We start from the raw sequence: 14,350 nt of genomic DNA, 5'->3' as shown, positions 1-14,350 counted from the left end.
TTACGCTTTTCATTGTCCTTCCAAAAATTCTCGAAAATGTAAGAAATTCATCACAAACTTTCTGTAAAATACATCCGTTATGTGTTAATACAATGAAGACATTTTCATTTTGTCAATTTTTTCTGGAGCCTTCTAGAATGGTGAATCTGTAAATATTGCCTTCAAATCCTTCTAAATTTTCCAAGTTGCCATGTGTAAAATCCTAAAGAAAAATTAGCCCTACCAATTCTGCAAGGAAAAAAAAAAAAAAAAAAAAAAAAAAAAAAAAAAACTAGAAATATTTGGAAGGGGGGAGCCAGTAGTGGGGGAAAAAGTGTAAAATTAATTTTATAGAGAAACCTGATACATATTCTGACAATTCTAAATATTCTGAGTCAATTACATAAGAAAAATTCTTACCATGAAAAAGATTAAAAGGAAGACATTTTTTAATTAATTACATGGCTATTTTGCTTTGCTAAGAGGTGTTTCCTAAATTGCACTTTATAGCATTTATTACCTTGTTTATTTTTCAGATTCAAAATACTATACAGTACAAAGTCCGTAACCCGGACTCGTCGGGACTTCGGCGATTCCAGATTAGGGTTTTCTACGGATTATAGATTATCAATTTAAATCTGGTAAGATGGCATGCAGAAATTATACAAAATATTAAACCGTAATTTATGAAATAAAGAGCAATTATGATCTAAAGGGTATCAAAATTTACAAAAAAAAAGCTTACTATTTCTTTGTTTACTTTATTAAACATTTCTTTCAATGTAAGTTGCTTCATTTTTTGTGCTAATACTTTCCCTTTAATTCTATAAACAGGCATAATTTCTTGTTTAGTTACAAAGTTCCACTGTTCAAGCCCTCTAATTGCTGTGTCGAGAATACCGACTAGCATGTCAATCACAATTTTTTTGTTTTCAAAAACCTCTCTGTCACTTTCTTCAGTATCGGAAGCGGTATTTAATAATAAGCAAAAAATAATAAGCCGGATCCAATTAAAAGATTAAGGAACAGCGCAATCTGCAACATTAACTGAAATGCTTTAGAATCAGTAAAGATAATTTTAGCCTAGCTTATACCATCCGTTATACATTAAACCTGCACTCGTAAACGCATTATGCACATGCATAAAGCATACGAAAAAAAAGTTTATGGCTTTGAGGTTCGGATTATAGATCCTTCCGAATAATGGATACCCGGTTATGGACTTTGTACTGTATAATAAGTCACCAAAATGGGAATTAATGCCATTTTATAATATGACAGCAAAAGAAAATAAAAATGATTTATTTTAATGTTATTCCTTAAGTGTAATTTAAATATATTACCATTATTTAAATTTATCAATGTTATAATGTTTCCAACTAAAATCGTCGAAAAATTCCTAGGTCTCCAAATTAAAAATTTTCTATAGAAATTAATCTTAAAACCACCAAAATGTTGATAAGTCGCCAAACTTAGAGCCGTTTAATAAAAGATTTCACATCCCCAAAAGCAGAGAGTTGTTTAAATGCTCTTCATTAGGAAAAAATGAAATAATTTTGAAATGCTTATGTTTGACTCCTTGCTCAGAAACTCCAGTATCCTAACCTTTACATTAAAAATAGGAACAAATTATAACACATGAACCCAATCAAAAGATAATCATATTTGTCAGTGAATTGTCCAAAATATTCCTCTATAATGATAATTCACACTCAAAACAGCAGTTGTAAAAACAAGACAGAAATTTCAGATGATTAAAATTAAGGACCTTCTGCCGATTTTGGCTGAACTTAAGGACTTTTAAAGACCAAAAATAGATTCCAAAAAACCTAAGGTTTTTTAAGAACCCTACGAATCCTGAATACGCAACGTATTTCCTAACTGACATCCAATGCAGAAATAAGTCATTACAAATTCACTGCAATCATGCAACCAATCCCATCACAATAGGGTTTCTATCACATTCAACTACTTAGGTTACACCATACCATAAATGACACAACAATTTGGCGATAAATGAAACATCAACTTTGCGATAATCTATGGGGCACCTTTTTTGAATTCTTAAAAAAAAAAAAAAAAAAAAAAAAAAAAAAATTAAGAGAGAGGTTACGAAACATTACAAAGCCTGGTGCAGTAGAAACTGTTACTAAAGGAAAAACAGCATTAAAAATACTTCTAACAATGCCCGTACATAAAATTTTACTGGGAATACTTTAATGCACTCTAATCACAGCTACTAAATTTTTCTCTCTGATTGTACTATTGGTAGAAACAACCGAAATGTAACATCCAAATTAGATTACGATGAAATAATAAATGATTCGTTCTGTTGCCAAAAACATTTCAAAGGAAAGTAATTTAATATCATTAGTTTCATTTTGTAGTTAGTGACTAAATACTATTATTATTATTGTACACAAATTCAACTAATAATCATTTAAGAAGTTTTAGCAGTTTTCATACTTAATTATAATATATTTTTGTAACTTTTAGACTGGAAATGACAAGTTTCTCTTCCCTGTTAAGAAAGGACATTAACAGCAGTCTTTTATGAAAGAAAGAAATTAGTCTACATTTACATTTTAGCAATACAATGATAATTAAATTAATAAACAAACTTAGTTGCATGAATTTGATATTATCTCTTTCATTAAATTAAGGCTAAATTGTAACAAAATGACTGAAGATTCTTTAAGTTCCCCTCCCCAGGAAGTCTCTGGTTTAAAATGTATAAGCTTGCAATTTATACAACACATACACAGAAGACATAAAAATCAAATGTATAAAAAACTGAAATAAATGTTTTGTTTAAATAACTTAAGCTGAAAAACATGCTGAATTTTTAAGTTTTTTCATTGGGTACTTCCCATAATTCCTTAACAGTAATAATAATCAATATTACCTGCTATGTTGAAAAAAATTAGACAGGAGCTTCTGTAAAACCTTTTGCCTCAGGCTTCCAATTTCATAAATAAAGCAACTTCTATGTTTCTGTAACCTCTTCTGAGACTTAAGCCCCTATTCTATTCAGGCAAGTACTCTTAACATTCATGTATAATGTCATAACTTCTGTAAGTGGTTAGCAGCAACAACATTGCTTCAATGAAATTGGACTGAGTTCTAACAAAACTGCAGTCAGCAGTAGAATTTACATTCATCTGCGATAATTTGCATGAGATTTCTGACTATTTAATCAAAAGCAATAACAAATACATAAAATACTTGGTGATTCATCATTGCCTTTCACACGAGTTCCCTTTTTATTAATTATTTGAACATTTAATATTTAGTCACTAAATCTAGATGTACAATAGATAAGTATACAGCTATTCTAATTGAAATTTTATCTTTCAAATTTAAAAGTTCTTTTCAAAACGACCTTTTAGATGAAAAAGCAAGACTGCAAAGAGCAGAATGGGAATGGCATTAAAAAAAAAAAATCTTTTTAGTAAAGTGTGACAGCTTGCACATCAGAGGCTTATAGAGAATTCAAATTCTTTGTAACATCATTAAAATTTAGGTTAAATACTTAATTGTATTCAGATTTATTAAATGCTTATACAGCTTCATATATTAAATGTATAAAATTGAACTGATTTAAATATGCTTGCACATTTCACTTAAAAGTTTATATTTTTTTTTAACCAAATGTATCTGTATTTAACGTAAGAAGCAAAATCCGTTACATATCATTTGAAAGTAAACTGAAGTTGAGTAAGAAAAGTGATGTTTTTGTAACTTCAGATATTAGCTATCTGTATTATGTAAGTATAGATGAAAGATAGAAGATAAACATTTTGAAATAATTACTTATGTATTTGAAATAAATGTATTAATAATGTACATTATAAATTTTAACAATGTCCAAAGGAAGGTTAAATAATCTTACTTTAACAGTAAAGCTCATGGTGTTTCCTACAACCTGAGGCTCTGACCAGTCAAAAAACACTTTACATTTTAAAGGAGAGAGGTATCTTCCAGTCACATAGGATAAGAAACCATGCTTTGAAGGATTCCCATAATTATGCCCTAATGCAGGTTGGGACATGGTTATTACCATGCCAAACATAACAGATACAAAGAGTGACCAAATAAACATGCCAGCTAGAATAAATAAAGGTAAAAGTTAGCATGAATTTTAAAAGTATTTTAAGTTTTAATTAAATGAAGTATTTTTTTTTAATTATGAAATAAATACCATTTTTTAAGCAAAATACCAAAAACAGTAATAATAATAATAATTGAGCAAAGACATTTTTATGTAACAGAAAGCAAGAAGAAATTTAAAATGACGGAGCATATTTCTGAAATGAAGAATTACAATTTCAGGTTTTGTGACAATTCTATTTTTACTGAGGTATATAAAAAATAAATGAAAATACTAAAAATTCTTAAAGATAATAAAATACGAGGAAATAGACATATTTCTGCGATGAAAAAATAAAATTATCCTCTACTTATTTCTTATATATATAAAAGAAGGCTGAAGGCCTTCAGATTTTATATTATATCCAAAGGGCCTTTTTTTAATGTTTTGTGTGTTATTTTTATTTATTAACCCTCTGAGCGGCCAGGGTTTTCGCTAAGAAAACACAAATTTTCCAAAACTACTATGAGAACAAATTATTTTTTTGACTTTAATGTAAAAACTCTCCTGGTATTTCATATCTGGATTTGTTTTCTTTTTACACATTTAATTAATTTCTTTGACATATTTTAATATGCACGTATATATACGTTCTTACAGATATCACAAAAAAATATTCTAGGCCGTATAGATACGGACTTGCAGCTTAGAGGGTTAAATATCACATTCTTTGCACTTAAATCATAAAAATTCAATTCAATAGTAATATCACAAAATAATTAAAAAAACAGCATATATTTAGAATTTCTGATACACAATCTCGAGCTCTAGAGATATTCAAAAAAATTGTTTTCACACATAACTCGTTTTAAAATCATTAAATTTCTTAATCAAAAATTGATAAATGCTTTACAAAATATGAAATAGATAATAAAACAAATTCCAGATTTGGACTTCCAAATGCCCATATTCGAATCGAGGACTACGTTATTCAAAATTAGATCTCTCTAGGTACACTTGTTTTTTCACAGTGTGAGAAATATACATACATTCATGCAGATTCTTCATTATTTAATTTCTTTAAATATAATGCACAGCTCTAATATTTGGTGGCAACAATTTGAAAAATGATACGCTGTTTATAGTGAAACGCCAAAAAATGCCAAAACAAAATTTATAGCCCTTCTGGGCTAAAAATTTTAACAACTCCTAAATAAATAAAGAAAACTAATAACAAGCTTTCATTTTTTTAAAAGTGGATAAATTTTATAAATTAGTAAATTATAAATTAGAAGTTATTTTATATAATTTAAAAACTACATTCATTATGAATACAAAACATTTCATACAGAACATGCTTAAACTGCATTTAGAATACAAATTTAAAGAAAAAAAAAAATTAAGCTAGACCTTTAGTGAAAATTCTGCAATCTCACCAGATGAACCTGAACTGACATTGGTTCTTACAGCACTAAAAGCATAATCATAAAGCTCATAAAAGATGTAACAGCCTTTTTTTTAAGTTGCTATAAGGATGCTCAGTTTATATGACACTGAACTGTCAATTTACAATAATGTACATATACTAATTTCATATATAAATACTTTTGTATATTAAAATGATGATGAAAGTATTACAGCTGCTACATAAGAAAAATTATCTGACATAAAATTCAAATAAATGGTGAAAATTTTAATGTTAATTAATTAGTTAAACAGATATTAAATCTTTGGGGTAAAAAAGTCTTGCTGGTTTGTTGTAATAATGAGCTTATACAGATAATTATATTTTCTTCAGAGGAGGTAATAAAAAAATAATTATCCTGGAATTAAATCATATTAATAATGAATGAAAAACGCTTTCTTAAAATTAACTACTTTAAATACCAAATGATTTACATGTTGCAATTTTAAGCATTACCTGATGTTTGAAGAATTAAAATTACTTTTAAAATGTCTCTTTGCTGCTTTCATAATCTGCTTTATGAGCTATTATATAAATTAGATTTATTAAATAAAATGATTAAATTTAAATAGAAATTTATTTGTTAAAGCCATTATAGAAAATTGCTCTAGAAAATTAAAGAAAGAAATAACAATTCTAAGCGAAATTAAGATGCTTTCAGTAGCTGAATATGGTTGAAATAATTACCACACAATTTATGGTTTTAAATTTACAAAAATAAAACGTATTGTAAACAATTTTTCTATTTTTTATTAATAACTCCTTCCCCAGCACAATAAATTAAACTGGGAAGAGAGAATATATAAAACATTATTAGGAAAATCGGCTAAAGTGCAGAACCGCCCACTTATTTGTTTGGCGCTTTTTACAAGAGTAAAAAGAATTGGATTTTTGTCAATTTTCTTTGACTTTTTAAGTGAAAATAGGTCGATGTGTACATGGATACAGTCAAGAGTGTGCGCAATGCCATTTTTGTGCAATTCTGGTATTTTTTTTAAAGTGAAAATAGGTCGACGTGTATATGGATACCGAGTATGTGCAATTCTTAAAAACGCGCCAAGCAGTGGGCGATTCTGCACTTTCCCCGGAAAATCTAACATACCTGTAGTCCATGACTCCTTTTCTTGCTTTTCAATTTCAGTCCACAGTTTTTCTACCAGGTTATTATACTCTTCATCTGAAAATGGAAGGGAATGACTGGCCTTTGTCCATATGTTGAATTGCCCACAACTCAACTTAGACTTCAGATCAAAAACGCTGATTGTCTGCAAGTCTTTTAAGCTGCTTACACCGATTCTACGAAAACTAAGAAAGAAATGACGGGGGGGGGGGATTAAGAATAATATAAATAACTTCGTAAAATACATTCAAAATGATACAAGAATAACATAGCAGCAATTTTCAGTCTACCAAACTTACATGCGATGTGGATTTCATTAAGCAAAGCAAAACTGCATATTGGCAAACCGCAATTAAAATCCTTATGTAATTTCAACAAAGTATTTAATATTCCGATTTTTTACTCTTCTACTCATGCACTTTTAAGAAAAGAAAGCAAATAAATTATGTACTCTAGTTAAATGCAAAAAGATGATAATACATGAAACGGGAATAAATTTACATGCAACGATCTATGCTTATTTGAAATCAGTCGTCGCAATGTTGACAAGTCAAAACAGCTGCAGCGAGAAAATCGACAGATCAATAATCCTCAACATACGAAGTTTCTTTCCTTGGCGATAAATGACCTATTTGGCGAAAAATTCATTTCAAATACGATATTTACTCGCATATATCTCTGCCAGTTTTTTTTCAGCATGTAATTTAGAAACGTCTGACTTAGCACAACTATGTAAAATGTATGCACAAACAGGGGAGTATTTTCTGTAAATATAAAGAATATTACTGAAACTGATAAAGAATATTGTTCATGTCTATCATTAAAGCCGTCTTTTCAGAAAAAGTATACATCACTTGTATTTCTCCTCCCTGTTTCCAAGCGATAAAGTTTGTAGGAGAAAGGGGGGAGTATGTGAGTAAATACGGTGACACAGCGACGTTTAAATAAATTATTAATATTACCTGTAATTGCAACACGAATAAGGTTAAAATCGTTAGGAACATTTAGGGGAAAAAAAAAAAAAAAAAAAAATGAGAGCTTTCACATTTTAACATTACGCTCAAAGGAGCGCTTTTTTGACGTTTTGTGTGTTACCTTTATTTATTAAATATCATGTTCTCAGTTCAAGAGCAGTATCGCAAGATAATTTTAAATTGAGCATATCTTTAGAATTTCCGATACACAGTCTCGCGCGCTGGAGATGAAAAAAAAAAAAAAAAAATCCACCTCCCCCGTACAGAGTTGCCATTGCTCGCTTTGAAATCTTTGAGTTTGTTAATTAAAAATTCCTTAAAGTTTTACAAAATATGAAATCTATAATAAAACAAATTCCAAATTCGGGTGGAAATGTACGTTATACAAAATTTGATGGCTCTAGGTACAGTTGTTTTATTACAATGCGAGAAACATACATACATTTATGCCGATTCTTCATTATTTAGTTTTTGAAATATAATATAGGGCTATAATATTTGGTGGCAACAGTTTGAAAAGTAAACCGACATTTATCGTGAACCAACGCAAAATGCCAAAACGAAATAGCTCTTCTGGGCTAAATAAAACAGTTATTTAAGAATACAATAAACATAATGATGCTTTTATTATCCCAAACTATTTAGAAGTAGTTTAATAATTTAATTGCAGGGTGAATTCTACACAAGATTTTGGAAATACCAAACTTTTTCTTAATTATCAAATAAATTCGATAATTTCAAACGTTTTTTCTGTTATTTCCTAACTGCCAATGTAAACGCTGGTTTACTTTTCATATAAAAATAAATAAAAAAACTATTATTAAAATAAAAAATGAAAATCATGGAACGTTTGGATGCAGTTTACTGACGGTGACTTTAAACTCCCTTCTCCCCCTCCAAAAAAAAAAAAAAAGTTTGAAACAATTGTTTTGAAATCCTTGCTTAAGATTTTAACAAGATTACAATTTTTCTCGTATTAAAAATTTTTTAAAACACACACACACACACACACACACACACACACACACACAAAAAAAAAAAAAAAAAAAAAAAAATCTGAATGCTTTCAGATTTTACATCAAGGGGGATCTTTTTTACAGTTTTGTGTGCTAATGGGTGAAGTGCAGAATCGCCCACTTATTTGGTGCGTTTTGTTTGGCGCTTTTTGCAAGAGTAAGAATTGGATTTCTGTCAATTTCCTTTGACTTTTTAAGCGAAAATATACATGGACAAGTCAAGGGTGTGCGCAATGCCGAGTTTGTGCAATTCTCTCATTTTTTTAAAAGTGAAAACAGGTCAATGTGAACATGGATACCGAGTTTGTGCAATTCTTAAAAACGCACCAAACAGTGGGTGATTCTGCACTTTCCCCCTTTATTTATTAAATATTATGTTCTTCGCACTTAAACTGTAAAACTGACTTCAACAGCAATATCGCAAAATAATTTTAAAATGTGTATATCTTTAGAATTTCCGATATACAGTCTCGCGCGCTAGAGATATTTTTTTCTTCCCCCCCCCAGGTACAGTATAGCCATTGTTCGCTTTGAAATCGTTGAGTTTGTTAATCAAAAATTCATTAAAGTATTACAAAATATGAAATCGATAATAAAACAAATTCCAAATTCGGGCTTCCAGATGCCCATATTCAGTAGAAGATTAACTTATTCAAAATTCGATAGCTCTAGGTACCGTTGTTTTATCACAATGGGAGAAGAAACATTCATAAATTTATGCAGATTCTTCATTATTTAATTTCTTTAAATATAACACAGGGCTCTAATATTTGGTGGCAACAACCTGAAAAGTGAAACGACATTTACTGTGAGCCAACGTAAAATGCCAAAACGAAATTAATAGCCCTTCTGGGCTGCCCTTTGGGCTTAAAAAATACTGAAAAGTTTTAGATTTTAAATTACGTTCAAAGAGACTTTTTTTTTTTTTTTTTTTTTTTTTTTTTTTTACATTTTGTGTGTTATCTTTATTTATTAAATATCATGTTCTTCGCACTGAAACCATAAAACTCAGTTCAAGAGCAGTATCGCAAAATAATTTTGAATTGAGCATATCTTTAGAATTTCGGATACACAGTCTCGCGCACTGGAGTTAAAAATGTTTTTTCTGTACAACGTTGCCATTGCTCGCTTTGAAATCCTTGAGTTTGTTACTAAAAAAATTCGTTAAAGTTTTACAAAATATGAAATCGATAATAAAACATATTCTAAATTTCAAATTTGGGCTTTCCAGATGCACATATTCGCAGTAGGATTATGTCATTCAAAATTGGTTGGCTCTAGGTACCACTATTTTATCACAATGCGAGAAACATACATACATTTATGCAGATTCTTCATTATTTAGTTTCTTCAAATATAAATACAGGATGATAATATTTGGTGGCAACAGTTTGAAAAGTGATACAGCCGTTTCAACCGAAAATCTCAAAACGAAAACAATAGTCCTTCAGAAACAAAGCCCCTTTAGACCCCTCCCCCCAAAAAATTATATTTTACATTATGTTCCAAAGGAACGTTATTTTAACGTGTTGTGTGCTACCTTTATTTATTAAATATCATGTTCTTTATAGCCGTTTATAGTGATTCAACGGAAAACGCCAAAACGAAATTAATAGCCCTTCTGGGATAATAAAAATTTACAAATAATGCAATAATATTTCCTTAAAATATGCTGCGCTGCCCAACCAGCTACAAACGTCTTCAAAGAATGAAATATATTGGAGCTTAACCAATTTCACTTAAAACGAACACGAAAATTTGGTTATTACGAAAATTAGCTTCATTTCTATGCTCGAAAATGAAGATAAACCAATATGTGAATTTCTCTCATATAAAATGAATATTAAAGGATTTCGCTTTAAGTTAAAAGTTCGCTAGACTTCTGAAATATGAAACACTATGTTTCTTCTGAAATACAAAAAACAATCGCATTCTTAAACTATGCAAAGTCGTCTACCAATAGGTCATTACGCATAAACAGTACAAGAGAAAAAATGATACTTTCTTAAATCTGAAAGCATACTAGAGATTAACATACTGTATTAAAGCAGAAAGTCCGTGTATGTCTCATACATCTGTTTCAAAAGTTTCGACCCATTCTGAATTAGTTATTTTTGCATAAAGACTGAATCAAGCCAAAATGAAACTGTGAGAATAAGGTTCAACAAGAACCTACATGTCAAGAAATTTAGAAGAACCAAATGTGTGTAGGAACCAAATGTATTACGTCCAAACGGACGTTTTTTTTAATGTTTTGTGTGTTACCTTTATTTATTATATATCATGTCTTTGCACTTAAACCAACAGCAATGTCGCAAAATAATTTTAAAATGAGCATATCTTTCGAATTTCTGATACACAGTTCCGCGCCCTGAAGATAAAAAGATTTTTGTTTTCATCATAGAGTGTTGCCATTTCTCGCTTTGAAATCGTTGGGTTTGTTAATCAAAAATTCGTTAAAGTTTTACAAAATATGAAATCGATAATAAAACAAATTCCAAATTTCAGCTTTCAGATGCTCATATTCACAATAGGCTTACGTCATTCAAAATTAGATGGCTCCAGGTACCGTTGTTTTATCAAAATGCGAGAACACATACATACATTTATGCAGACTCCTCATTATTTAATTTCTTCAAATATAATACAGGACGATAACATTTGGTGGCAATAGTTAAAAAAGTGAAACGGACATTCAGAGTGATTCAACGCAAAACGAAAAAAAGAGTCCCTCAAGGACAAAGCCGCTTTGGAGTAAAAATTATAACCTCAATAAACCACATTTGAAATCAAAATAAAAAAAGGAAATAATATAAAAATGGAAATACATGTTATCTAATGTGCACACAGCACAAAAAGGAAATATTGATTTACCTTATTTAGAAATTTCTGCGTCTTCCTATGTGTGGCCCACAGACTTCCTTAATAGCATCCAGAAACAGTTTAAAATTATTCGAACTAGAATCTGTATACTGCCATCATCACATAAATTAACAAAAATAACAATTAAAAATAACCTTCGTAGTGACGAACTGTCAGTGGTATTTCTTTGGACAATCCCTTTTTATATCCCACATACCTTCGATAGTGTTAATATGAGCTTCGGTTTCCGAACTCTTAATCGTCACTGGATGATTTGAGAGATGAACGAAGCCATTTAAACTATCATTTACACACCAGTCAATTAATACTTTCTTTCCCATTCATTTCAAATCATGCAGAAACTTCAGGTTATCTTACCGCCTGCATCCATTTTAGTGTTACGCACAAAATAAAGAACGTACTTCCTAGTCGACATCCAACACAGAAATACGCCTGGAGAAATATTCACCCTAATCCAAAATCCCAAGGGATCCTACAATAGACTACCCGCATAAATTCAGATTGTTCCTTTCTCACATTACAAGAAGCACGTGCAAATGTTCGCTTAAAATTGAAAACGAATTATATTACCTTCATTTAAAAATTGCTAATTCTCCTTTAAAATTTTCCTCTTTTGATCACAAGTATTGGTCTAGAACCGACACTGTTTGTTAATGCCATAAAAATGTCCTTGTTTCCAAATTCCAAAAGCTCACACTCCAATTGGCTAGTTCCACGCTTCTTGTTAATCTTCTCATTGTAAATATTAATCCCATTGCTAATATCTTTTATATTAATCTATTGAGATATCAGATGAAAGTATTAAATACAAATTCAACTTTTCAAAGACATCTAATCCTTCAGTTTCTCAAATCATTGCCCATATTGAAAAAGCTTTTAAATTCTCTACAATTTCAGAAACACAGAAGGATACAATCCAACACTTAATTACCCATAATGTGAATTTTAATAACAAATTAAATTGTTTGAAACTTAACTAAAAAGAAAGGGAAGTCTTACGTGAAATTCATTCTAATACTAGCATATAATGATTTCTAAAACTAATAAGGGCAGGCAGATCATTTTTATGGACGAACACACATACATCGACGGAATCTTGAAACTGATCAATGAAGGCCCATACTGCTCGATCCCTAAAGATCCTTCAACTTCTCATCTCCTGAAAATAAAAACAGTTGTCCAGTCTTGTCATATAATCCTAACTCAGTTTAAAAATTCACTTATACCACCTACTGTTAACTGTGCTAGGGTCTGTACTCTCCCGAAAGTCCACAAAATTGGAATTCCGTTTCAACCTATAGTTTTTAACTTAGGAACGGCATCATATCCTATAGCCAAATTCTTAAGTTTCCAGATTTTTCTTTTACTTTCTAACAACAACCAAATTGTAAAAAACTCTTTTGAAAACATTGATAAGCTTAAAGATTTTACTCCCTCGCATTCCTTTATGGCTTTGGACGGTTAAAATCATTATTTACTAATGTTCCAGTCAAAGGAGCACTAAATTGTCTTGAAACTAGGATTCAAGAATGCCATATCACACAAACTGAAATTGAAGAGTTAACTTCTCTTACTAAAATATTTTTGAGTCAAACATAATTTGTTTTCCAAAATGAATATTATCGCCAAATTGACATACAGTACAAAGTCCGAGATCCGGATTCGTTGGGACTTCGTCAATTGTGGATGTTTTCCAAATAATTGTTCATCAGTTTAAATCTAGTAAGATGGCATAAAAAATTATAAAATTAAAAATACGAAATCGTCATTTATGAAATAATGAAGCATTTATAATCTAAAGGGTATCAAAATTTACCCCCTCAAAAAAGCGCTTAATATTTATCTCTTTACTTTATTAAATTCTCTCAATGTAAGTTGTTTAAGTTGCCTCATTTTTTATTCTAATACTTTCTCTTTACTTCTGTAGACAGACATAATTTCTTGTTCAGTTACAAAGTTCCATTGTTCAAGTCTTGTAAATGCTGTGTCAAGAATTATGGCTAACTTGTCAATCGAAATTTTTTCGTTTTTAATAACTTTTCTGTCACTTTCTACACTATCGGCAGCGGTATTTTCTGGATCTAGAACTATACGACAAATTTCGCCATCCATTAATTGATTGACGTTTGGGGCATTGTCATTGCAATGAAAAACTTCTGCTATGTTATTTTCATTTATTACAGCTTCTACACATTTAAGTCTACATAAATTATTCAAAATCTCTTCAAATTGTGAATTGGATTTTCTTGAAGCTTTTTACGTTCCCAGATTTATCTTGTTTAGTTAATGACTAGTCCAACCCTTCCTAATGCTTTTAAAAAGCTATTAACTTAATTTTTTAATTTTGTTATTATTTTTGCCAATAGATGGTGCTACCTTCTTGTTCACTTAATTGATGTAGGGTATAAATATGACCGTTGCACCCCTGAATTTCTTTATATCAAGTGCCCTTGAGCTTTAATTCTGGAACCGGCAACATTGCTCTTTGCAATAGCTCGGTCAATTATAGAGTCTAAGTTTAAGATAGCCGGAACAAAGCGAGCAAATTTGCAAGCTACTCATGGCTTAACATCAGAACTGGAACTGGACTACTTTCCAGTCTTGCAGATGTCTTTGCTCCAGATGAAGAGGGGCCTGTACCTTTTTGCCCTTGAAATCGACTAAGATCTTGACTAAATCTAAGAAAAACACAAGGCTGCTGTTTTGCTAATTTCATGTTACAAAATTTCAATCTTTGCACCTAAAATTTTCTATATCTGATGAAACTGAAAATTTCCAATAACTTTCTGTATTCCTGATACAAATTAATATCAGATAACGTAT

General features: G+C 30.2%; 1 protein-coding gene across 3 annotated transcripts in view; it reads right to left on the bottom strand.

Annotated features, from left to right (window-relative positions):
• The window catches only part of LOC118195955 (apoptosis-resistant E3 ubiquitin protein ligase 1), a 164,320-nt gene that overhangs the window by 123,159 nt on the left and 26,811 nt on the right, over nt 1-14,350 (bottom strand). For 2 of the 3 annotated variants that reach the window (XM_085823943.1, XM_085823944.1), the window contains exons 3-4: nt 6,637-6,839; nt 3,872-4,086 (exon numbers count right to left, since the gene is read on the bottom strand). In XM_085823943.1, coding sequence (XP_085680069.1) covers nt 3,872-4,086; nt 6,637-6,839 — 418 coding nt within the window. Of the gene's footprint in view, nt 1-3,871; nt 4,087-6,636; nt 6,840-6,953; nt 7,215-14,350 lie in introns of those variants that run through there. The other variant, XM_085823945.1, reaches the window with a different exon arrangement.

Source organism: Stegodyphus dumicola, chromosome 9 (genome assembly GCF_044657685.1).
Source record: "Stegodyphus dumicola isolate Sdum_Otavi_A_Nest chromosome 9, ASM4465768v1".
Lineage (NCBI taxonomy): Eukaryota > Metazoa > Arthropoda > Arachnida > Araneae > Eresidae > Stegodyphus > Stegodyphus dumicola.
The sequence above is the reverse complement of the archived record's forward strand: the minus strand, read 5'-3'. Positions and strand labels throughout refer to the sequence as shown.